General features: G+C 46.1%; 1 protein-coding gene across 1 annotated transcript; it reads left to right on the top strand.

Moving 5' to 3' along the window:
• The first annotated feature begins 515 nt into the window (after window positions 1-515).
• RAB10 (RAB10, member RAS oncogene family) lies at window positions 516-23,433 on the top strand. Its single transcript, XM_033145241.1, has 6 exons — window positions 516-712; window positions 17,782-17,842; window positions 19,158-19,296; window positions 20,869-20,958; window positions 21,854-21,955; window positions 22,935-23,433. The coding sequence occupies exons 1-6, from the start codon at window positions 586-588 to the stop codon at window positions 23,016-23,018; spliced, it is 603 nt and encodes a 200-aa protein (XP_033001132.1). The 5' UTR covers window positions 516-585; the 3' UTR covers window positions 23,019-23,433.
• The last annotated feature ends 45 nt before the right edge of the window (window positions 23,434-23,478 follow it).

Here is a 23,478-nt window from a genome sequence, read left to right as displayed (position 1 = left end):
GACATCCAGCGGCGGCGTCGACGTCAGCGCGCAGCCCCGCCCCCTCCGGCGACTTGGCGAGAGAGGGAGGAAAAGAAAGGCAGGGAGAGGCCTGGCGGTGTGCGCGCTCCCGCCCGGCCCGCGCGTGCGCACACGCCGCCTCCGCCCAGTCCGCCCGCCCGTCAATCAGTCAGTCGGCCCGTGCGTGCGTGCGTGCTGCGTGCGGCCTGCTCCTCTTCTCCTCCGCGCGGGCGTTTCTGAGGGAGGGTATGAAGCCGGGCGCCGCCGCCGCCACCGCCGCCCCTTGAGGAGGAGGAGGAGGAGAAGCCGCAGGCCCCGACCAGGAGGGCTCTTGCTCCGCCGCCGCCGCCGCCCAGGCTCGCCCATCCCGGCCGCCGCCGCCGCCGCCGCCCGAGCAGCCATTTTGTGCCTGCCGAGCGCCTGAGGGAGAGAGGCCGAGAGAGAGCGAGAGAGCGCGAGGGCGGCGGAGGCGGCGGCGGCGGTGCCCGTGAGGGGGGTCCGTGCCGGGCGGAGCGGGGAGGGAGGGAGGCCTGTGGAGGCGGAGCCTGGCGAGGGAGGGGCGCGTGGCGCGGCGGGGGGGCCCCCATGGCGAAGAAAACCTACGACCTGCTCTTCAAGCTGCTGCTGATCGGCGACTCGGGCGTGGGCAAGACCTGCGTGCTCTTCCGCTTCTCCGACGACGCCTTCAACACCACCTTCATCTCCACCATCGGTGAGGAGGGGAGAGGGGGAGGGGCGACCCTTGGCCACGGGCACAGTTGCTGGAGGCCTTCTGGGGGCTCCCCACGACGGGCATCTGCCTGGGCGGAGCAGGATGCTGCTGGGACTGGGACTGGGTGGGCCCCTCTGGGCCTGATCCCGCTTCGTGGCTCCCCTGGATGACTCCCCTTCTCTTCCACCCCCTACCCCTGTGTCTTCCTCACCCACCCACCTTCCTCCCTCCCTCCTGGAAAGGTGGGCTCTCGCCCTCTCACCTCCCCACCTTGTTCCTCTTGCACCATGCCTGCAGGACCACTCTCCCCATCCTGCTCCATAACTGTCAGCCTCCCAGCGTCATCTTTTGTTCCTTGTGCTGTATCTATTCCCCCCCCCCCCAATCTGAGTGCTTGCTGCTGCTTGGCCCTTGAAGTCTTCATATAGTGTGCCTGCTTTGCCACACGTGCTCTCTGCCCTGGTCATAGCAGCCCCGCCTGTCACTCTGGCTGCACAGTGGGATTATATTTGTCCAGCTTTGTTTTCTGAATGGGAGGCGCTGGAGGAGTGCTCCTAATGCTCTGACCTGCGCTGCTAGCTGCCCCCCTTTGCAGCAGCCTTTGACTCCTTTGCAGCCCTGCGCTGTTTTGTTCCCCTAACTCTTGCCCCTTGGCACCTCCCCACCTACCTACATCTTCCAAAACACCAGGCTCACTTCTTGGAGTGACCTCAGCATCCTCTGAGTGCTCTTACTCATACCACCCCCCCCCCTAGTGTTGAGGCTACTCTTTGCTCATAGAGTATTTTATCCTTGGCCGTATCACATTTTATGCTATTATCTGTATCTGCTTCCAGCTATTGTGCCTCAAATGGAGGAATAGCTGACTATGAATATTGACTGTCAATTTCTTATCTTCAGAGGGGTGAAATTCTAGAAGAGCTTTCAAAGAGAAGGTGTTGATTTCAGCACAGAGTAGTATAAATGTGAGAAATATTTTAGGATTTTTTTTCCCCAGTGCTGAGTTTGCTGTACTCTTAAGGCGATGGAGACTGTCAGGCTGGGAATGGGCGTGGAGGACTTATCAGAGACCAAAGAAAGAAACATTATCTTGGAGACAACTGCTGCCTGCATTTTGCTTTGTTTGATGTCTTAACATTGCTATAGTAGATAGGTGTGGCTTGAGCCAACATTAATCCTGCTGTCTGCTTTGAGCTATAACCAGGCTCTGTGTATGCACTGTAGATGGAAAACTTAGTACGCTACAGGAAGTGTTAACACTGGCCTATATAAATTATGCAGATGCCCCCACCTGTTTTTTGAGGATTCACTAGGCTTGAGGAAGTTTGTGTGTTGGAAGAGAGGAAGTCTATATCGGAATCCCTAAGGGCTTGCTTTTGGAATAGTAACAATAATACCTTTATTGTCAATGTACAACCTGAAATTAAACGAGCCCCCCCCCCAAACACTCAATCTCATTGCACTCTGTGTGCTTTGGAATCCTTAATGGGATGAACTCAAGACACAACACATTATCTGCCCTTGTTAGGGTTTTAGTCCTGTTTGAACCAGATTTGTTGTTTTTGTGTTTTTAACTGTTTTATATGTAAGTGGCCTTGAGATGGTGATTTAGAAGGTGATTTCTAAATCACTGTTAATAATGTTGGCAATTCTGATTCAGGAAATGAAATCCCAGGTGCCCTAATAGACATAATCCTGTTTGTTTCTCTCTCGCCCAGCCTCTCATGAAGATACTTGCATTCCCCCCCCCCCGGTGGATAGGATATTTTTGCTGCACATTACTCTGACATTGGTTCAATTTAATTCTTTTGCAATCTCTGAAGATCAACAGTTTCACATGCTTTGCTTCCCTTATTACGCGAACACATTTCCCCCAAGATCTCAAGTTACAAGCAGAGGTTTCATGGTAGTTCCTGGCCAGGGCAGCAGTGACTCACAGCAATACACTTCCAGGTACCTGCTAGTTGAAGCTATGTGATCTTTGCTTAATATTTTCCTACAGTGCTTTTCATACAAACCGCACAAAACATTTTATATTAAAACACAGCAGTCAATTTTACAATACAGTAGGTGGCAATCTGTCTGTCTTCTAGTCAAAGTATTAATCCGCTTTTTAAGGCCAAACCCTTCCAAAGCAATGTACATAAGAAATATGCATTAGATGCATCAGATAGGTGTACAGTTATTATGAAAAACCTGCTCTGAATTTCACAAGCCATTAACAGTCTTAAGGAAAGGCAGGAGTGAAGAGAGGATTTCAACACCCTTTTAAAAGCCTGTATTTGAAGAGGCCAAACACAAATAGCGGCTGCCCACCAGGATGTTTCTGTTGCTTGCTGTTTCTCTTCCTTCTGCTTCCTGGATGGATCCTGGAGACAAAAGTTGATACACTTCGGTCTACAAATTGTAGGACCCTTAGTTGCTGTTTAGGATAGATTAAGCTCTGATTACAAGGCTTTGCGCAGTAGTTCAAGTACAGTCATACCTCGGGTTATGATAGCTGCGCGTTGCGTTTTTTCACGTTGGGAACGCGGCAAACCCGGAAACGTTTACTTCCGGGTTTCGTCACACACGCAGAAGCATTCTGCACAGGTCGTGCATGCGCAGAAGTGCGATATTGCGCTTCCGCGCATGCGTGATATCGCCGCTCGGGTTGCGGACTTTTCGGGGTGCAAACGGCACCCCGGAACGGATCGTGTCCACAACCCAAGTTACCACTGTACTTACTAAGCAGCACAGTTACACACTTCAGTTGTTCTCCTGACATAAACTAGAAAGATGGGATTTGTGCTACCAATATATGTGACCTTGTCCACTCATAACGCCAGGTTTAAATGTATTGCACTACTAAACAGCAGGGAAAGGTAGAAGATCATCATTTGTGAATCCCAGATCACTTCGCTTGAGGAGGAGGAGGTTTCTCCCTCTTAATTGATCGGAGTTGTGCAGGATTATACTCAGTTTGCATGAGTGATAATAGTTAATATTTGATGTGTCTTATCAGGTTGCCTGTGTGTTATGAAGATTTGATTACTCCGTAAACACTTGGGGGGGGGGATATTTTATCTTGAGTTCTGAAGGTCAAACATCTTAGAGCTGTTTCACACACTGTACAGATGTAAACATGGGATTGCCCGAACAGGGATCTGCAGCTTGTTGCGCCTTGATTAGGATAAACATGTTCACACTTATTTTACATTTGCAATTTAAAAATATAATTTTATTATTTTATTTAATTACATTTATATCCCACCTTACTCCAAGGGGCTCAAGGTGGCAGGCATAGTTCTCCCAATTTTACCTTCACAACAGCATTGAGAGGTAGGCTAGACTGAGTGGCAGTGACTGTCCCAAGGTTGCCCAGTAACATGGCAGCATGGGGATTCAAGCCCTGGTGTCCCGGGTCCCCATCTGGCACTAACCGCTACACCACACTGGAAATACTGATGTGGGAAATAGTTCTTGACAACTGTTGCGGTGGAAACAAGAGCCTTGTGGCACCTTAAAACTGGCAGAACTGGTATTGGAAAGAGCCCACTTCATGTGATGTACAGTAGTTGGCATTTTTTCTTGCTCTGTGGGCTTAATTTAGGTCCTGTTTAAAGCTGGCGGTTGCTCTGCAGACATCTGGCTTCACTGTTCTAAAATTGAACTGTAATTTTTTATGTTCAGTCTTTCTAGTTGTAGCTTTGTGTCAGCTCAGGATTATAAATAGTCATTTGCAAGGTTGCCTGTGTCAAAAAGTCACCCAAAGGAGATTCTGTATACGTGCTGCCAAAGCGAGCACCCCAAAGGAGATTCTGAAGCATGGAAGTTGGGTTACAAAGGTCCCCGCCCCTGCTTTTTGGGCTACAAATGGCTAACAGGTTTGTGTGGGCATGAATAAATCTGGATTTTTTTTCATAGAGATGGGACCATCAATCTGACAAACATTAGAGGTATGCTATTCAAACGCTGAAGGCCTGCAGTGAAGCTGCTTATTACTAAGCCTAGAAGAACACTATTTCTGTAGCAGCCATACATACAGTAGCAACTTTCCTGCAAGGTACACAGCTGGACTATCAAACATTACTCAGCTAAAAGTTTGAAGCCTGCTGCTGTCTACCTGCCGGTAGGTAAATCCAGGACACTTTCCCCTAAACCCCATACTTTGGTTCCTTCAGGATTTGTGTGATGGCTCTTAAACAAGTCTTGACAGATTTGTTCATTCCCAGGTTGAGCAAAATTCAGAACAGGCTTACCATATTCAGCAACGGCTGAGTTCCTACGCTTTCTAGTTTATTGATCTTGCACAATGATTAAGACACATTTCTACTTCTGGGCAACGTTGGATCTTCAAAAATAAGGGCATAGTGCTTTTGGCAGTGTCATGGCACACCTTTTCGCTTGCCAATAATTTAGGACACTTTGTTATTTTTAGTTGTGGTCCAGCTTCTATTTGAAAAGTAAATTGCTGAGGGGAGGGCAGATGACTTCAGTACCCTAGCTAGGAATACTATAAATAGCCTCCAGTGTGAAAATCCCCAAGTCATCATAACTTCCCTGAATAGAGCAGAGCATTTGTCTTCAAAGGCAAGATGTGACATTTAAAGTTATCCAAGAAAGCTCTGTTGCACTACATGCAGAATAATGCTCGTGCTTATGTATTTGTGTGTTAATTGCAGCATTTGGTTTACCAATGTTACGAGAGAGCTCCTGAGAATCCTCTCTTCCTGCTCTGCTCCATCTGTCATGGGTTTAATTTGATTGGCAGCTGGCTGTTTAAAAGTGCAGGACAGGTGATGCTTTTGTGGAGCACTTCTGGGGTTCATTTGCCATGAGACATGCACATGGTCCTGGAACGTTTAGGGGTAGATATTAACTTCCTACTTGCTTAACATTGTGCAAGTGCTCCTTGTTGACAGCTGGTAAAACACACCAAATCTGTCACTTGACTACTAACTTGCCATTCAAAAATTATTTCAGCTGGCCTGTGACACAGATCTCCTGGGTTGGCTGAACTACTTGGGACTTCTGCACTTTACTACTCCTTGCCAGTATCCTACTGGCTTTGCAAGTGCACATGATACGGAGCTGTATCTAAGGTCTCTCTCTCTCTCTCTCACACACACACACTCACACACACACACACACACACACACACACGAGAGAGAGAGAGAAAAAATATTAGAATGGATATTGAGCCTATTAAATGTGTTGCAGCAACTTTGAGAGAGACTGCCTGTGTGTATAAAAACAGTCCCAAGAGAGAATGTGATGAAATAGGATATAGCTGTGCAGCCAAGAAGGAGCCATGTCCGTATCCTCAATGTCCAGAGCGCCTGGCTGGAAAGAACAGTTCTTTCAACAGCAGCAGTGCTCAGAGTTAACCACCAGGCAAACTGAATATCTGTGGGAGTTTGTGGTACTAAATTAAAGACACTGTGCAGTTGGATGTGATACATTTAAGCTCTTAAACTTCAGAAAGATGCTGTAGTCTTTTTTTCAACTTTGGGCATCCTATACGGTCAAGGATTGATGTCTCCAAAATGCTCAAATCTGAATGTGCTCTTCGCGACTCTGTGGCCCAGTTCAGACAGTTTCCTAAACCTAATGTAGGTGACCATGGTTTAATATTCTGGTTTGTTTTTGATAACCTGGATTGGTTGGAGCAAACCACACAGTCCTTGAGAGTTGGCACTGGTTGGTGGATGCTTTCACTTTCCTCATATGCAAAGGAGGGAGAGTGGGAAGTGGGATTGCACAACCTGAGACTTTTTTGCGACTCATACCCTGATCTTTCAGGAGTTGGGAGATTCTCTGAATCAGACCAAAGTCTCAACAGCTGCAGCTCAGCATCCGTCAGTATTCTTATTTTCTCTCTCTTGGTTTTCTTGCCCATATGACACTTCGTTCTGTAAGGTCCAGTGAAAAATAGGTGCTTGAACTTACGATGATGTTACAGTAAATCGCTAGGCGACTTGGGGTAGCCCTGAACAGATGCCAGTTTGACAACAGCTGCGTTCACCGCCTGCAGAGGTGCTAAAAACCATGGCAAGCTGTCTCCTTAGCTGATTTGGGGGTCGTCCCTAGTTCTTGTGCAGGTCAAATAAATGCACCCCGCCTCCTTAGATTCAGACGGATGGCTAGGGCAGCTCAGAAGGGCCTGGCACAACCACGCATGTGTGCAATAGTAGAGACCTGGCTGGAAAACTTAAGGAAAAGTGTAGACTCGCACACACCGGCCAGCTTCTGTTTTTACTTGAAATGTCTGTTTGGGGCATAAAGGCAAGAAATGGGCAAGGAGAGATGCTGGCCCACAATGGCACCCATCTGAGAGGAGCCAGAACTGCGCTCTGGCTGGGGGAAAAAAAAGCCCCGATAAGGTCAGATTGGGAAATGTGTGATCGCAGGCATCTTTGCTACTGCCCTCCGTGTTGCATGGGTGCAGCTCTGTTTCATCCTGGTCCCAAATTGCTGCCAGCTCCAGCAATTCTCTGTATGGTAAGAGGTAGAGGACACAGAATTTGCCAGAAACAACCTTCTCACTTTCCTGTTTTCCTTTGCACTCCCTGCTACTCCCTGGTTGGATGTGAAGCTTAGCAAGGCACCAGATCTGCTACAGCAGCCAGTAAGTGGGAAATCGTCCTGGACACCAGAGTGGTTCAAACTCCTTGCCCAAGTAACAAAAGGTTTGTTCAAACCTTGTCCTTGTCCTCTATTCATTCTGTTCAAAACAACTCTTGACACTTTTCTCTGGCCTCCCAAAATAGCTAATCATTTACAGGAACAGGAATGATGATATTCAGAGGTTATGATTCCTTTTAAAAAGTATAAATCACACTTCACTCAGGCAGGCAGTGACCCCTTGAAGTACAGTCATACCTCGGGTTACGGCCGCTTCATGTTGCGCAATTTCAGGTTGTGCACCGCGCTGAACCCACAAGTACCAGAACGGGTTACTTCCGGGTTTCGGCATGCACAGAAGCGCTGAATTACGACCCATGCGTGTGCAGACATGGTGCTGTGGGTTGCGAACATGCCTCCTGCACGGATCACGTTCGCAACCCGAGCATCCATTGTACACTGTTTTGTTTTTTACAGTGAATTCATCTTGTTTAACTGTCAATAAATACCAACTGCCTCCTCTTCCATCTCAAATCCTTACAGGCATGGACAGTTGAGTTCCCTTTGGTGTCTTGAAAGGAAATTTTGGGACCAACCATCAAAATGGCTCAAAGAATGATAGCCCTTTGCAGCATACATTTTGTGAAATGTTGAAAGAGACTGTGGAAACCGAGAAATTGCTGTTAGCTCTTTTGGAGTGGAAGAATGGGAATACAAAAGGTAGAATTGTTGAAGAGGCCACAGTGAGACTTGCATTTCAGTGCTTGCATTTACTTATCTTACAAGATCTGATTGAACCCTCTTGTTAAATTTAATGCTCAATATGGTGTATTCTGAGTTTTGTGGGTATGTTAAATTATTCTCTGGATGACAGATTGCAGGATTTCTCATCCTCTGCTAGAATGCAGAATAAACCAGCATTTAAATTTGGTTTTTGGGTTCATCAATAGAGCCCCTTAAATATTTTTTATTAAGTGGCATAAAAATTATAAATATAAAACAACTGAAAGTTCTTGTCATGAAGAAAGGCACAGTTAGCATAAAGGTCTCTTAGTATTTAAGTGGGGGAAGAGTTGTACATTTTTGATGCAAACTAACCATTGAGAAAACAACCCACCAGAGTAGTGAGAGTCACAGCCAAGCCATTGCAGCAAACCTCTGGTCATCCCTCCCCCCCCCCCCAACCAAGGTTTATTCTGTTTTATAGGAAGGGCCGTGGCTTAGTGGAAGGGCACATGCCTTGCATGTAAAAGTTCTCGGGTACAATCCCTGGCTGCTCCAGGTAGGCCTGGGAGAGACCCCTGCCTGAATCCCTGGAGAGCCACTGCTAGTCAACATAGACAATACTGAGTTTCATAGATCCCAGATCATTAGAGTTGGAAGGGACCTTGAGGGTCATCTAGCTCAGTGTTTCCCAAACTTGGATCTCCGGCTCTTTATGAGCTACAGTTTCCATGATCCCTGACCACTGGTCCTGATGGCTAGGGATGATGGAAGTCGTAGTCCAAAAACAGCTGGAGACCCAAGTTTGGGAAACACTGATCTAGTCCAATCCCCTGCAATGCAGGAATCTTTTGCCCAACTTGGGGCTCCAACCCATGGCCCTGAGATTAAGAATCTCTTGCTCTACTGATTGATTGGTCATACCTGGGAGAGTTTGATGGACTCTTTGTCCCCAATGTAAATATCAAAGCTGAATTGTTGCTAGAGGCATAGAACAGGCCTTTAGTGACTGTGCTGGGGATGTGTTGGGAGAGGAAGGAGTTTGTTTTCCAGTTTTTGTAATCTGAATTAATAGTGATTTTGAAGAGATCCCTATCCATTTACCGGTACTTGCAAAGTTAGAAGTCTTGGCAAGGGTGTTGCTTCATTGGCGGCGGCTGAGACCAATGCCAAGTGTGTTCAAGCTGAGCAGATAGCATTGCAGTTTTTGTGACAAACTGTTAACTTTTCTAGCCCTTCACGCTAAGGTGACCTTGGCACCTTTTGCTTGGCTTGGATGTTTTTGGTGACCCTCCCTCTCTTGACCATGGGAACTGATGTACTGTTGTCTGTGAGTGGTCTTCTTGGGCCCTGTGCAAAGCTTATCTCTTACTGGAACAGTTTGTTGCAGTTGCGCTTTTTGTTAAGACTTCTGCGAAATGTGGTATATCGTGACAGTGTACAGTAATAGCATCGGTCACGTTAAAAGTTTATAGACGGGTCCCCCTGCTTATGCGGGGGGTTATATTCTGGCCCCTGCACGCTTAAATGAAATCACGCAAAGTGGGGATCACCCTCTTAAAAGCCTCTAAATTCCTATGTGTCCCTGATCTCCAGCTCTCTCTCCACACAACTGTCTGTTCAACTCTGTTCAGCTGTGGGCACGGCTGAAGCCTGGAGGACATATGGGAAAGTGGCAACTGCCCTACCCCGTACATCAGCTGTTAGGCGGGGAGGCTGAGTAGCCTAAACAAAGCCCGGCTGTGCCTCAGGTCTTTTTGGAGCTTCCTCCACCCTCACTGACGTCCTCTTTGGGTTCCTGTGAGAGTCTCCTTGTGAGCCACTAGGGCTCTCCAGCTTTCTGCCATTTCCTGTTAGGATTTTATTTATTTATTTCCTGGAGCCGCACATATACGGAATGCAGTTGTGCACAAGTAGAATGCCTAGAAGTGGGGGGGATGCCTGCATTTGCACAGTAGAACAGTGAGTTAAATCCTATAGGTGCTGGAGGATCTGCAAAGTTTCAGGAAGAACTTGATGGGCTGTTCTGGACCACCAAATGCCTAAGTTGTTTGAGCATAAAAATGTGAGAAATGTCTTTGCGGATAAAATCTAAGGGCCGTCTCATCCAGCAGTCTATTCCCAGCAGTGGTCACCTAAGAAAGAGCCCCTGAGGAGGTGGAGACAGTGGTCTCCTGCTTGCCTCTGGTTATCAGGTGCTGGAGACAAACTGCTCCTGAAGATGGAAGCTCTACTCACAGATATTGGGGAAAGTAACTGCGATCTTGAAAACTACCTCTGCCAGAGGTAACCTCACCCTTTGGATAATGAGTTCTATAAGTAATGCATCACTTGTGTAGAACTAGGTGTTGTTTCTTCTGGAGTGTGGTGCTTAATCCAGCTGTGCCATATCTTGATTTATTTCCGTATTTTTAAAAAAGCACTGTACACCTCCCCAGCCTTCAGTTTCTTAAATTACTCCTAAACAGGGTGGATTGGATTTACATCAAATTGATTTAAATCACGATTAAAATCACTAGTCAGTACGACTTGATTTAAATCGCTAGTCAGTAAGACTTGATTTAAATCATTTTTTTACAGAAAGACTCATTCTTGCATATTTGCAACCAGATGAAGGTTTCATTTTTGGAATAATCAAATTTCAGAGTAGTTTTTTACAGTTATATAAAAATGGCTGATTTGGTTATACTATTAGAAATACATAGATGATTATGAAATTATTGTGGTTTTATAAGTTAACTGTTTATATTTGGACCGCTTTTGTTTTGTACTTTATTGGAAAGAGAAAAATAATCATTTCCTTAAGAGCAATTTAAACAATTTATTTAACTAAAACAATAACATTATAGCATATTTATCCATGTTTGTTAACTGATGTGGTTAAATGATTTAGAAAAAAAAAAAACTTAGACTGAGTTTTAGCACACATGAAAAACTTAAAACAAATCCTTATCCCCTGATAAATAGTCTTTGGACTATAATGTAACTTAAATAGAAAACTATCTTTAGAAATACTTTTCCTCCAAAAGCATTTTATTTTAAAAAATCCGATTTAATTTTTTTAAAAATCTGATTTTATTTTTTTATTTATTTTTTAAAAAAACACATTGATTTTTATCTATCTTAAAGCAAATTGTGGGTTTTTTTTTAAAAAAAAATGTTCCAGAAAGTTTTAACTGTCGCAGAAAAATGAAGCACTGGGGGAATTTCCCACCCTACCCTGAAGTTTCTCATGTGTCCTGAGAGCTGTTCCTAAGTGTGCCATCAGCACAGTGCCAGAAGCTTGAATGTGAAGGTTTGGTCAGAGGGCTCTTGGTGGCTATTATCCAGCTCTGGGGTGGCTTCTTAGGCATTTTGCTAAAGGTGGGAAGCCTGGAGGCCTGTTCTGTAGCAACCCTGATTGGGTGTGCCTTTAATGGCCAGTGATAAGTAACTCCTATTGATTTCAGAAACCGGGTTTATAGATTTATGCAAGTGGTTACCTTGAACCTCTGGGAGCAACAGTCTAGATTGCTGGCAGTAGTGAATATGGCAGTGGACTTGGAAGTCACTATTTTTACAGTAAGGGTGCATAGAATCAATGTAAAATCAAAAATTCTTTCCAGTAGCACCTTAGAGACCAACTGAATATGTTCTTGGTATGAGCTTTCGTGTGCATGCACACTTCTTCAGATACCAATGTAGAAACTTTTTTTTTTACTTTGGTTAATGCACATGCTTTTTTATGGGCCTTGGGAGGAGAAAGAGACCTCTCATGTTTAATTGTTTAAGGATAATTTAATGTTCATCCTCCATTTGGATTGACTTGCTAACGTTGAGGGTTCTGTTGTGGAGTTCTTCCGAGATGTGGGAAGGTATGTTCCTCTGGGCTGATTCTGTAAACGGACCTAGATGGGAGAATTCCAGTTTGAATCAGTTCTTCAAGTTGGGCGTCTTCTGAATCGGGCGCTGAGGCAGCTTCTCCTTGAGGCAAATCTTGTTGCAGTTATTCTAGATGGGAGCTGTTTACTATGTTAGACCTGAAGTGAATGGTAAGCGGGGCATTGTTTCAGCTGTGAATATTCTGTGTGGCTCGCAGTGTGTTTGGATTCATGTTGAGGTTTTGTTTTTTAGAGCTTGTTTCTGGAATGTTGTGACTCTGTGGAATGTTGTGATTATGGGTGGACTAGATGACCCTAGGGGTCCCTTCCAACTCTACAATTCCAATTTTATTTCCATGATCCTCTCTCCCCCTTCCCATTATTCACTGAAGTGGGTAGAATGAAGCTAGATCAGCTTCCCCGCTCATCCAGCTTTTGTACATGAGTGTGTAAATTGCCTCTTTTAAATTAGCCAGATCAAAAGTTGTCACAGGGTTTTAAATTCTTTGGATACTTTTTTTTAAAATCCCAAATGACTGTGGGCTCTGGAGAAAGGAGCTGGATCCAGGCTCTGGGTCAGCCACCCCTGCCTTAGGTTAGTAATTTTTGACCTCTTTGGGTGGAAGGCCATGCTTTGCCTGTGATTCATCTTTCAGAATACTTCCTTTTTAATAGCACATATTTTTGTTTTGCTGATACCTATATGAGGGTAGACAGACCAGTCTTGCATGGGCTCTTGTTTTTCCTCCCTGGAATCCCCACAGCTTCCAGGGTCTAGCTTCTCAAAGCCAGAGTACAAGTCACTTTAGGAGAACTAAAACGCTGAGCCCGAACGTAGCCAGTGGTCTCATGGCAGAACACATTCTGTCTTCTACCGCACTTGGCCTAAACTGCCTCTTCAACATAGTTTGGAGAAACTGAACATAACATATCCAGACACGAGAATGATTCTGTTCTGTTCTGAGTAAAGAATGAGTAAATGCCTTCCTGAGAAGTCGTCCTTGCATCTGTTAGGCGTGGTTTGCAATGTTCAAATAAACTTGTGCATTGCCCCAGAGCAGTGCTATAATTTGTGCTGTTTCAATGGTGCCACGTAACAGTTCCGAAGATGGCATCTCAGTGGAGCTGATCTGTGTCTCTCTCTAGTCTGTACCATTGTTCTGCCTTAGGTTAGAGCTGGCTGGTTCTCCTTTCCCCCCAGGCCAGAATGCTTGGATCAGGGCTGTCAGCTGGCCTTCTTTGCAGTCCTAAGAGTCAGGGGCAGAAGAGGGAATATAAACTACTGGTAGGAACAGCCGGTTCCTTCTTCAACCATGCTTGAGTAACTGTGAAGGAGGGAGAAGAGTTTTAGGTCTGCTAAATACTTGCCAGCTTTCATGCTACTGGTGTTGTAAGTATATTTTAGTTTCCACATTTTATTGGGCAGGAGAAACAATAGCTATTGGGTGACATGTCAGTTGGACAGCACTGGAATCCCTTGTTGCCTTGCATCCAGTCCTGCAAATCTCTCTGCTGTGTCTTGTGAATGCATAGTGGCCCTGCTCTTTCTGCTAGAAAGAGCATAAGAAGAGCATACTCCTGGATCAGGCCAGTGCCCCATCTAGTCCAGCATCCTGTGCTCACAGTGGCCTGCCAGATGCCTCTTCCAGGAAACTGTCAAGGAGGATATGAGCACAGCAGCAGCACTCTGCCCACTGGCGATTCCCAGCGATTGGTTTTCAGTAGCGTTCAGCCAGCCTTCTGGGCTTGGGTGCGGTTCAGAACAGATATGCTAGGTGTGGCATATGCAACTAAATACACATTGGATGACTCTGATTAACTCATACTGGTACTAGACCCGTTGAAATCAACAAGCTTAACTTCCCAGGTCCATTGGTTTTGTTGGGGTTTATTCTGAGTATCACTAATGTTGGATATCCCTCAATAACTTCCCTCGCTAGCATCTAGATGAAAAAAAACCTGCAGAAACCTACTTATCCTATATCTGCAGCTGCCTCTGTCTTTAATTTAGATCCTTACCTGAGTTGTCCCAAATTTTATGCAGACATAGGGCTGGGGAAAATGGGCACTCCCCACCGCCAAAAAAAAAAAATCACCTCTGTGTTTGCTAGCAAAACTAGTGAAGGTTGGTTGGACACCGTTGCTACTGTGTTTGTAGAAACCGAAAGAGAAATGAGGTTCACGTGAGGTGGTGCTCGAGGCTTTGGAGACATCCCTTTAGGCTGGAACTGAAAGGACGTCGTGTTAGGCGTCCTTTATTCTATAGGTGTGAGGTGCTGAGAGGAAGAGCAATAAGTTGTTGTTGTTCTGCAGAGTTTACTGGCAACTAAGGGGTGTTGCTCCTGTTCAGGGTTCCAGCAGCCAGAGGGTCCCTTTCAGGGAACTCCATCCCTTCCCTCAGTTTCCTTCCTGCCTTCTCTACCACTTCTCCGAAGGGCCACCAGCAGGCTCTGTTCTTGGGAATTCCCCCTTAGTTTTTGTTGTGCTATAAGCCTCAGGGTCTCCGTGAGTCTCCTGGTGGCCCCCTCTTGTGCACAAGGATCAGCACTCAGACCTGCACAGAATTGTTGTGATGCATCCTTACTTCCTAGCCTGGCTGCCTCATTGGCACACATTGTATGTGCGCACGCATTTCCTGCTTTCCTAACCACAGTGCAGAATCCCTCGTATTGTGCATGTAGTGATTCATATTTTCTGAAACCCTGTAAGTTTGATTGAGACTTGAGACGAAGTTGGTCTTGGTTTGGAGCGGGGGGTGGGGGGTGGGGTGAGTGAGCGTATTGGAATGGCAGTTCAGCTTGTGACTGCTTGCTTGGGATTTCCATAGTGTAGGTCAGGGACGTCCAACTCCCAAGAGACTGCAATCTACTCACAGAATAAAAAACTGGCAGTGATCTACCTCTTTTGGGGGGGGGGGGGTTCAGGGAAAAGTTGTTGAGATTTTTTTTAGGGAGGAAAGTCTTGTTTTTTTAGGAGTTCAGGCCAAAGGTGCTGAGCTTTTTGGGGGAGAAAGGGGAAAAGTCACTCACCAAAATACAAACAGTCAGTCTCACAGAGAAAACTCCGCCTTCCATTCTACAGATCATGCAAGAATGGGGGGCGGGGCAGGATGCTCTTTTGCTACCCATAAGGAAAGGGAGCCAGCGATCAGCCGCGATTCACCACAACATCCCAAGGATCTACCAGTAGATCGCAATCGACCTGTTGGACATCCCTGGTGTGGGTCATAGAATCTTAGAGTTGGAAGGGACCCCGAGGGTCCTCTGGTCCAACCCCCCACAATCCAGGAATCTCAGCTCCAGCATCCATGACAGGTGGCCATCCAGCCTCTGTCCCAGTGATGCAGTTTCACTTCCAGTGTTCAGTTTGTTGCTTGCAGTAGAGGTGGAGGCTCTCCCATCTTGCTCCAAGAAAGAAAAAAAACCCACCTCTGGCTCCTCTTTCCACCAGCAGTTGCTTGGTTGCAACAGCAGCTGCTTCATCAAGTTGTAGCAGAGGAAAGATGGGAAGCTGAGTTGCTGCATCTGCTCAACAACTTTCCACTCCTCCTCCTCCTCTCCTTGAACTCTGCTCTGGTTATTGCGAGGACTCTGTGGACACAGTGCCCGAGTTGCCCTTTTCCTCCAGCCTTCCTAACCCGCTGTTCCTTTTGTCATCGCACCCTTTAGGTTGCAAGGCTGAAGTCAGGGGCTGTCTTAACTCATCTTTGGGGAGCTGAACACCTGGCTCAGCAGCTGTGTGAAAGTCCTGCAGATAAAATCACGGATGAAATCAAGGGGAAACATGGACTTAATTCAAATTACACTTAAAATTGTTTCCATGGCATGTGTTTCATATTAACTTCAGCAAACATGTCTGAAGTTATGAAATACTTTCTAGAGGATATGTTAGCTGTCCTCCACTTAAAAGCTTATATTTTCTCCCCATATGTAAAAGGTATCTTGACATGCTGGACTTCCCATATTGAGAAGGCCCTAGATTTGTTTTCCATAGTATGAAAGTTTGTTCCCCTTTACACTGCCACTTGGTGTTACTTCTGCTGCTGCTGCTCCAAGATCATGTTTCAGTTCATTAAGATTTCACAATATTTTATCTATTTTCAGTAACCGCTATGCTCATAGGAGTGTAGCTTTGACATTTGCTCGTAGTGCGCTCAGATTCTGAGAAGGTTCAAATTTTGGTTGAAGACCAATGTGGGCATTTTTCTAACAGGAAGCTTTTGCGAAATCTTGTGTTGGCTGTAATTCCGGATTGTAGGAATGGTACTGTGGGAGAGCTGAAATAAGCATAACTATAGTGCTCCTGGTTTAGGTTCATTTCTCATGATGCCACATGTCAAATGATGAATGCCAGGCCCTTAAACCTGGTACCTGACTGTGATGTAGCCGCTGTATCCTGCACCCTTGTGAGCAGAACATATACGTTCCTCTTGAACACATATAATTATTGATTGTTATCATTATTAAGCCACCCTTTTATAGAAGTTCTCAAACAGCATATGCACCAGTCTTTTTGTGGGTGCTTTGCGAGTCTGTTTGGACAGCAGAGAGATTGTCCGTTAACATTACAGTGCTGTGCTTAAATGCAAATATGAATTGCATGAGAAATTGGTGATGAAACTTTAAGATAATCCCATAGAGGCAGAGGACCAGGATGAATGAGATTGAGCTCAAATTGAAAATACTAAAATAGGACAAACTTTTTGTTTCCACTTCTCCTTTCCAACCTTTTGTTCTGAACCTGCAAAGCAGCTTCCAATAAATTAAATACACCCACCTATAATGAACATCATAACAGGGCAGAAACTGTGAAAACTTATTAACTCTCAACAAACGATACAGAAGAAAGTCAGCATAATCAAAAAATTAGGAAAAGTCAGCCATGAATCAGAACCCCAAAGAGACTCTAAAAAGAAGAGCATTTTGAGAATCAGTGTGGTGTAGTGGTTAAGAGCGGTGGACTCATAATCTGGTGAACCGGGTTCACATCCCCACTCCTCCACCTGCAGCTGCTGGGTGACCTTGGGCTAGTCACGCTTCTCTGAAGTCTCTCAGCTCCACTCACCTCGCAGAGGGTTTGTTGTGGGGGAGGAAGGGAAAGGAGAATGTTAGCCGCTTTGAGACTCCTTTGGGTAGTGATAAAGTGGGATATCAAATCCAAACTCTTCTTCTTCCTACCCACAGAAGGACTACAGTTCAAGAGGGACCATGTGCATAGGCCTTAGCTTTGGACCCTGGTGTTACCTGGGCTGCCTGTGGCCCTGTTTACACATGTTCAGAAACTCACGTGTTAACAGAAGTATTCACAGAGGGAGAGTCTTTATGCCCTGTATTAAATTTCTCTCCCGCCCCTGGGTGGGTCACATAATAAATCAAAAATGCATACGTAACTGTCAGGTCACATCAACGAACATTCCCCTTAACTTCTGTATGACAGCACAGCAAAAATAAAAAATACAGACCACACCTCCTATGCCTGATGAAAAATGACTTCACCTACTCTTTAATCTGGAAGGTGCTGTGTGCTATAGGTGTTACTGAGCTGCACTTCTGCACAGCTTAATGACTTGGAGGAATCTGCAAAAAGGCAACTCAGTTTCAGTATAACTTGGAATAAACTATAGGCACTTGCAGTGAAATGGCTTTGTAGCTTGAAGCACCAAATGCCCGGTTAGCAGGAATGGCCAGGAGATTGGCTAAAATGGAAGGTTATTTGTAGGCTATATGGACTGGTGATTTGTGGCAGGTATAGAAGCAAGGTGTCAAGATTTCCCATAGGTGGGGGGGGGGTGGCACCTTAAGATCGATTTGCTATAATTGCACTTTTCAGTTTAGTTTTTCTGTGCATGTCATGACTTCTGTTGTTTCTTTTATATTTTAGGGATAGATTTCAAGATCAAAACAGTTGAATTGCAAGGAAAGAAGATCAAACTGCAGATATGGTAAGTGGCACTTCAGAATTTGGGGGGGGGGTTATGTTGATGCGGAAAAGGGGGGTGAGATGCTTTTCTTACTCTATTTGGCAATGTCAAGAAGTGCTCTTTTTACAGGTGGGTAGCCGTGTTGGTCTGCCATAGTCAAAACAAAATAAAAAATTCTTTCCAGTAGCACCTTAGAGACCAACTGAGTTTGTTCCTGGTATGAGCTTTCGTGTGCATGCACACGTCTTCAGATACTGAAGAAGTGTGCATGCACACGAAAGCTCATACCAGGAACAAACTCAGTTGGTCTCTAAGGTGCTACTGGAAAGAATTTTCGATTTTGTTTAAGAAGTGCTCTGTGACTCTCATAGCTACAGTGAAAAGGGTTGATTAACTAGACAGTATGTAACATAAATAATATTCAGTATGTGCCCTGTGACTAACTGAGGAAGACAACACAATGAGAAGAGATCAGCCACAGCAGGGAGAGAGAGACCTGCAAACGGGACTGGAGGAAAGCTGAATGATCTTGCAGCTAAGGCATTTGCAGGCAATTCTTCTGCAGCCCCTAAGTCCGCCTTTTACCTAAACAGACAAGCATTTGGTGCAGCTTACTTGCATCCTGTCCACAGGCAGGTTTATACACAAGCACTTGCCTGGTCATCATAGGCGAGTCAGTGGTCTGAAAGAAGGAGGTTAAAGCACTATGTTCTTCCTCCTCACCTGGCCTAGAAATGCCTTGGGTTACTCAAGGAGAGACGGCCCCAGAGCTAAGCCAGCTCAGGTGGGCACAGCGGAGCTGCCTTTAGGAATTCCCATGGCTGTACTTGCCATGTTTCCTGTGAAGCATTACAACTGGGTGATGAGATCCTGCCCTGGTGAGTGGGGGCCTTTATTGTCATGCTGTCTGGTGAAGGCATTTATTGGGCAGAGGGTGGTGGGGAAGTATCCTGTGGGGACTCAAATGGTAATGAGGGCCAGGGCTGGTTTCCGATATTGCAATATATCACCAGCTAAACATTGCAATATACTGATATATCACAGTGTCTGAAATAAAGGGTGGAGCTATGTAGCGGCATGGGCTGGATTCACAGTTTTCACCACATTGTGATTTTTGCAGAGCGCGTGCACACACATCCTGATTTGTGATATATTGCCAGGTCAAAAACCATGAAACCGATACTGCTTCTCCAAAGGGGAGCCTCTGGGTGTCTTCAAGGGCAGTAGAGCATTGAGTGTTGAAGCCCTTTGTGGCCACCTTCTGTGCTTCCCCCTTGAAGCTTGGCTGCTGCTGCTGCTGCTGCAGTGTTGCATGTTTCTCTGCTTCTCTCCCCAGGGACACAGCAGGGCAGGAACGGTTTCACACCATCACCACCTCCTACTACCGAGGTGCCATGGGAATCATGCTAGTGTATGACATCACCAATGCCAAAAGCTTTGAAAACATCAGCAAATGGCTCAGAAACATAGATGAGGTGAGTCGTGGGGGGTGGGGACCTTAATGCTGCCCATTTCGAGAGCTGTGTGTGTGTGGCAAAAAGTCACCCTCGGGAGAGCAGGGCAAGGGAGGTTTGCCTCAACAGAAAGTGCTTATGTTAAGAACGCAAGGAAAGCCTGCTGGAAGTGGAGCGTGACCCTCCTGCCTAGTAGCCTCCAATAGCCACCACCTCCTAACCCTCCTTTGAAGTACCATATGGCTCTCCCTCAAATCTACTGCAGCCCAGACAGGGCTGCCTTGTTACCTGATAGGCAAAATCAGCCTAGTGAAACACAGTTTGGACCTAGTGGCTGATGGCTAGGTAGGTGCCTTCACTTGGCCCTGCTCTCTGGAAGCTTCCTCCCATTCAGACCTGGGAGCTGGCACCTGAAGGCCTCCTTCCCCTTCATTGGATAACGGCACATCAGAGCTATACTTGCCTCTCTGCATGAATTTGGGAGGTGGGGCAGAGGGGGTCGGGGAAATGGGGCTAGCCTTGTAACAAAGAAACTCTCTTTTTATGCTGTTTTGATAAAGTGAACCACCTTGAGTAGCCTCAAAGAGGTAGCAGGGAAATTATTTTGGAAACAAAGCACTAAATAGAGCAAACGGACATAAAATAGCAGTGTTTTCTCTCCCTATTTTCAAGACACTGCCCTTCTTCAATAATACATTTATTCTTGTTACAGGTAGGTAGCCGTGTTGGTTTGCCATAGTCGAAATAAATAAATAAATAAATCCTTCCAGTAGCACCTCAGAGACCAACTAAGTTTGTTATTGGTATGAGCTTTCGTGTGCATGCACACTTCTTCAGATACACATACCAGTAACAGACATTATTCTTATTACTGTTCATAATAATAAATGTATTGCCCACTCTCCATTATTGCTGCATTGTAGGGGGTTGGACTACAGCTCTGCAATTCTATTATTCTGTGTTAGAACCGTTTGAAACAGATTATGTTCACAAGAGTAGGATGATTCCCAGAAACAAACATCTCAGGGGTCAAGGGCCAGGGGATAGAGTTGCATCTTCAGCATTCGCCAGAAGCTCCCCAGGGAAGGTGCCCGATGCACCTCTGTGAAGAGGGAGATGCCACGAAGGAGACACTTTGCCAAGCCCCCAAACCCCCAGCTTCTGAGGGTTAGGTAACTGCTTAACCTTAACACCCAAGAGGGTCTGTGGGAATGGATACAGTCTCCCAGATATTTGGAGCATAAGTCTTTGGGGGCTTTGGACACTAATGGTAGCACCTTGAATTGGGCCAGCTGTTTTAGAACAGGCTATGAGTTCTAAAGGTGACCCCAGCCAGTGCTCTGACCACTGCGCTTCGGACCCGTTGAAGTTTCTGATCCATCTTCAAGGGCAGCCCCACGTAGAGTGCACTGCAGTACTCTAATATGGAAGCCGAATCACACAATAATCCATCATTTATGATTGCATGGTTCTCCCGGATACTGTGGCAGGCCACTCCCAATGGCGTAGCTGGGTCAGCCTTGCTTTCCGGAGGGAGTAGGAGCAATGCAGTGAGGAAGACCTTACGTGCTCTTCTTTGGTTCCGCCCTCTAGCATGCCAACGAAGATGTGGAGAGGATGCTGCTAGGTAACAAGTGTGACATGGATGACAAGAGGGTGGTGCCCAAAGCAAAAGGCGAACAGGTGAGTGGCAGTTCCGCTGGACTCTGCAGGTGGCAAAGAGCGGGCCAAGGAGGAGGATGAGACCCCTGGGCTTGGAGTCACCTGTGGGCAGCCATCACCAGGTGGTCTGCCTTCAGGTTGGAGGTCTGTGGCTAATTTGCATTTGACACAGATTTCCACAGGCCCAGGCCGCTGTCTTAACTCATGTTGCAAAACCCATTAACATTTGTTACACTGAGTTTTCCTTTCGTTACGCCCAAACACACAGGCCAGTCTTTGAAAAGCTTTGTGAATGTTCCTGTCTGTCTCCTCTTCCCCACCCCTTCAAAGCAGAGCACCCCCGGCTTCCGGAGGGAGCTCAGGGTTACCCCAAGTGGTTGTGAGTTGCCTGCGGACCTACTTTTTGTCCCGCAGGCTAGGGCTGTGAATCACCTTAAGTAAACTAGCCCAGTCTTATCAGAAGAGCCTGCTGGATCAGGCGAGAGGCTGATCTAGTTGAGCATCCTTTTCTCATAGGGGCCACCTGAGTGTCCTCTCCACACATCCTCACGGTGGTTCAGTATCAGCTCAGAGATGGAGCTCCTTTGCTGGATTACTTTTGTGTCTGTCTAAATTTTAGCAAGCAAAGCAACCCAAGCCGGGAAAGGCCTCTGCTTGCCACACTGAGCCCACTTGAGCATCTGGCAGGCATGCCATATGTATCAAATGTTTTATGTTCTTGCATGTAAACTTCTTTGGGAACATTTCTATACTGCCTTGTAATTTTTCTATTGCTGAGGTTGAAGGATCTCTTCTCACTGCTGTGGGGTGTTTGGGCAGCAGGGCAGAGGCAGCCGCCCATTTCTGATATGCAGCAGTGAAGCATTTGCCATCCTCACAGGTTTGTTTGTTTGTTTGTTTTCCCCCTTTTTCCTAGATTGCAAGGGAGCACGGTATTAGGTTTTTTGAAACTAGCGCAAAAGCAAATATTAACATTGAGAAGGCATTCCTCACGTTAGCAGAAGACATTCTTCGAAAGGTAACTGTGGGCTTGGTTGCTCGGTGGAAGGTGGGGCAAGAGCTGAACAGGACAATGGGAACTGGACTGAGAGCCATGGAGGCTCAGTAGCACAAATGGGCCCCCAATGGGTACTTCTCCTCCCACCCCCACCCCCCGGGGTTTTGCCTATAGCTGCAGTATCAGCCTCCTGAGCCTGGATAGCTCATTGGATTAAAGTGTGGTGCTGAAACGCCAAGATTGCAAATTCAGTCCCCATAAGGGACAGCTGCATATTCCTGCGTTGCGCGGGGGGGGGGGACTAGATGATCCTCAGAGTCCCTTCCAATTCTGTGATTCCTTTCCCCAAGTATAATAGCCTGCAAGGTTGCTGGCAGAGGGGAGCAGGAGGCACACAATCCAGAGTAACTGTAGAAATCGGTGTGTGGCTAAATACCATGCATGTTGGTGCAGGAAAGCAAGGAAGAACTGCTTTATTTCAAGTCAGGCTACTGGTCCATTGAGATCAGTACTGTCTACCCTGACTGGCAGCAGTGGCTCTCCAGGGGTGCCCTCTGAGAGGCTGATGTGGAGATGCTGCTGGCTGTACCTGGGACCTTCTGCTTTCCAGGCCCAGCATCCTCCGTAACGTACCCTGAGAACAAGCTCTTTGCCCATTAAGTGCTTTACTTCGGGGTTTCCCTAAATTTGGGGTCTCCAGCTGCTTTTGGACTACACTTAATGTATTTTGAGCTTTGTTGGAAGCCGCCCAGAGTGGCTACCAACAAAGATTATTATTATTATTATTATTATTATTATTATTATTATTATTATTTATTCCCATCATCCCTGACCACTGGTCTTGCTAGCTAGGGATGATGGGAGTTGTAGTCCAAAGATAGCTGGAGACCCAGGTTTGGGGAGCCCTGCATTTGAACCCCAGTCCCTGTGCTGTTGATGTTCACTGAGTGAAGGAGCATTGCAATTTTGACTTAACCCCTGTCTTGCTGCTTTGTTGCAGACCCCTGTAAAAGAGCCCAACAGTGAAAATGTAGATATCAGCAGTGGAGGTGGTGTGACGGGATGGAAGAGCAAGTGCTGCTGAACGTGCTCCCCTCCTCGCCAAGCGCCATCTTCCTCCTCCTCCTCTTGCTGTGGAATAAACCACTTTGCCCATTTTTAACCTTAAAAAAAAATACTTTTTTTTTTGTTCCTCATCTTAACATGGCTCCACTCTTTCTTTGTTCTTCTGTTTCGGGAGAACTCGCTGACGATAATTTTCTGGAAACTGTATTAAAATCATGTCTGACTCTTTTCTTTTAATGTACCAGCTCAACTCGGCGTCACATCCTGGTTGTATTATAGCCCAGTCTTAACATTAAAACTTAGAGCAAATCATTTCAGCTCCAGTCTGCAAATTGTACAAGAATAAAACTTAGCATTAACAGTTTATTTTGTACAGCAGTGGGGTTTTGTTGATGAATACTGTGCTTAAGTCACCATATTTGCATCGGCAAAAACAAAATCCATTCGCCTTGAGTATGTAAATGGGGTTTTATTATTTT

Source organism: Lacerta agilis, chromosome 3 (assembly GCF_009819535.1).
Source record: "Lacerta agilis isolate rLacAgi1 chromosome 3, rLacAgi1.pri, whole genome shotgun sequence".
In the NCBI taxonomy this organism is placed as follows: Eukaryota; Metazoa; Chordata; class Lepidosauria; order Squamata; family Lacertidae; genus Lacerta; species Lacerta agilis.
Note: the sequence above shows the minus strand (reverse complement) of the source record. Positions and strands in the feature narration are given on the sequence as shown.

What these genes read in the sequence shown, in the direction of transcription:
- RAB10 (XM_033145241.1), top strand. Translation starts at nt 586, where the DNA reads ATGGCGAAGAAAACCTACGACCTGCTCTTCAAGCTGCTGCTGATCGGC. An exon ending in GGCTCAGAAACATAGATGAG is followed by an intron (nt 19,297 to 20,868) that starts GTGAGTCGTGGG and finishes TCCGCCCTCTAG; the next exon opens with CATGCCAACGAAGATGTGGA. An exon ending in CCAAAGCAAAAGGCGAACAG is followed by an intron (nt 20,959 to 21,853) that starts GTGAGTGGCAGT and finishes CCTTTTTCCTAG; the next exon opens with ATTGCAAGGGAGCACGGTAT.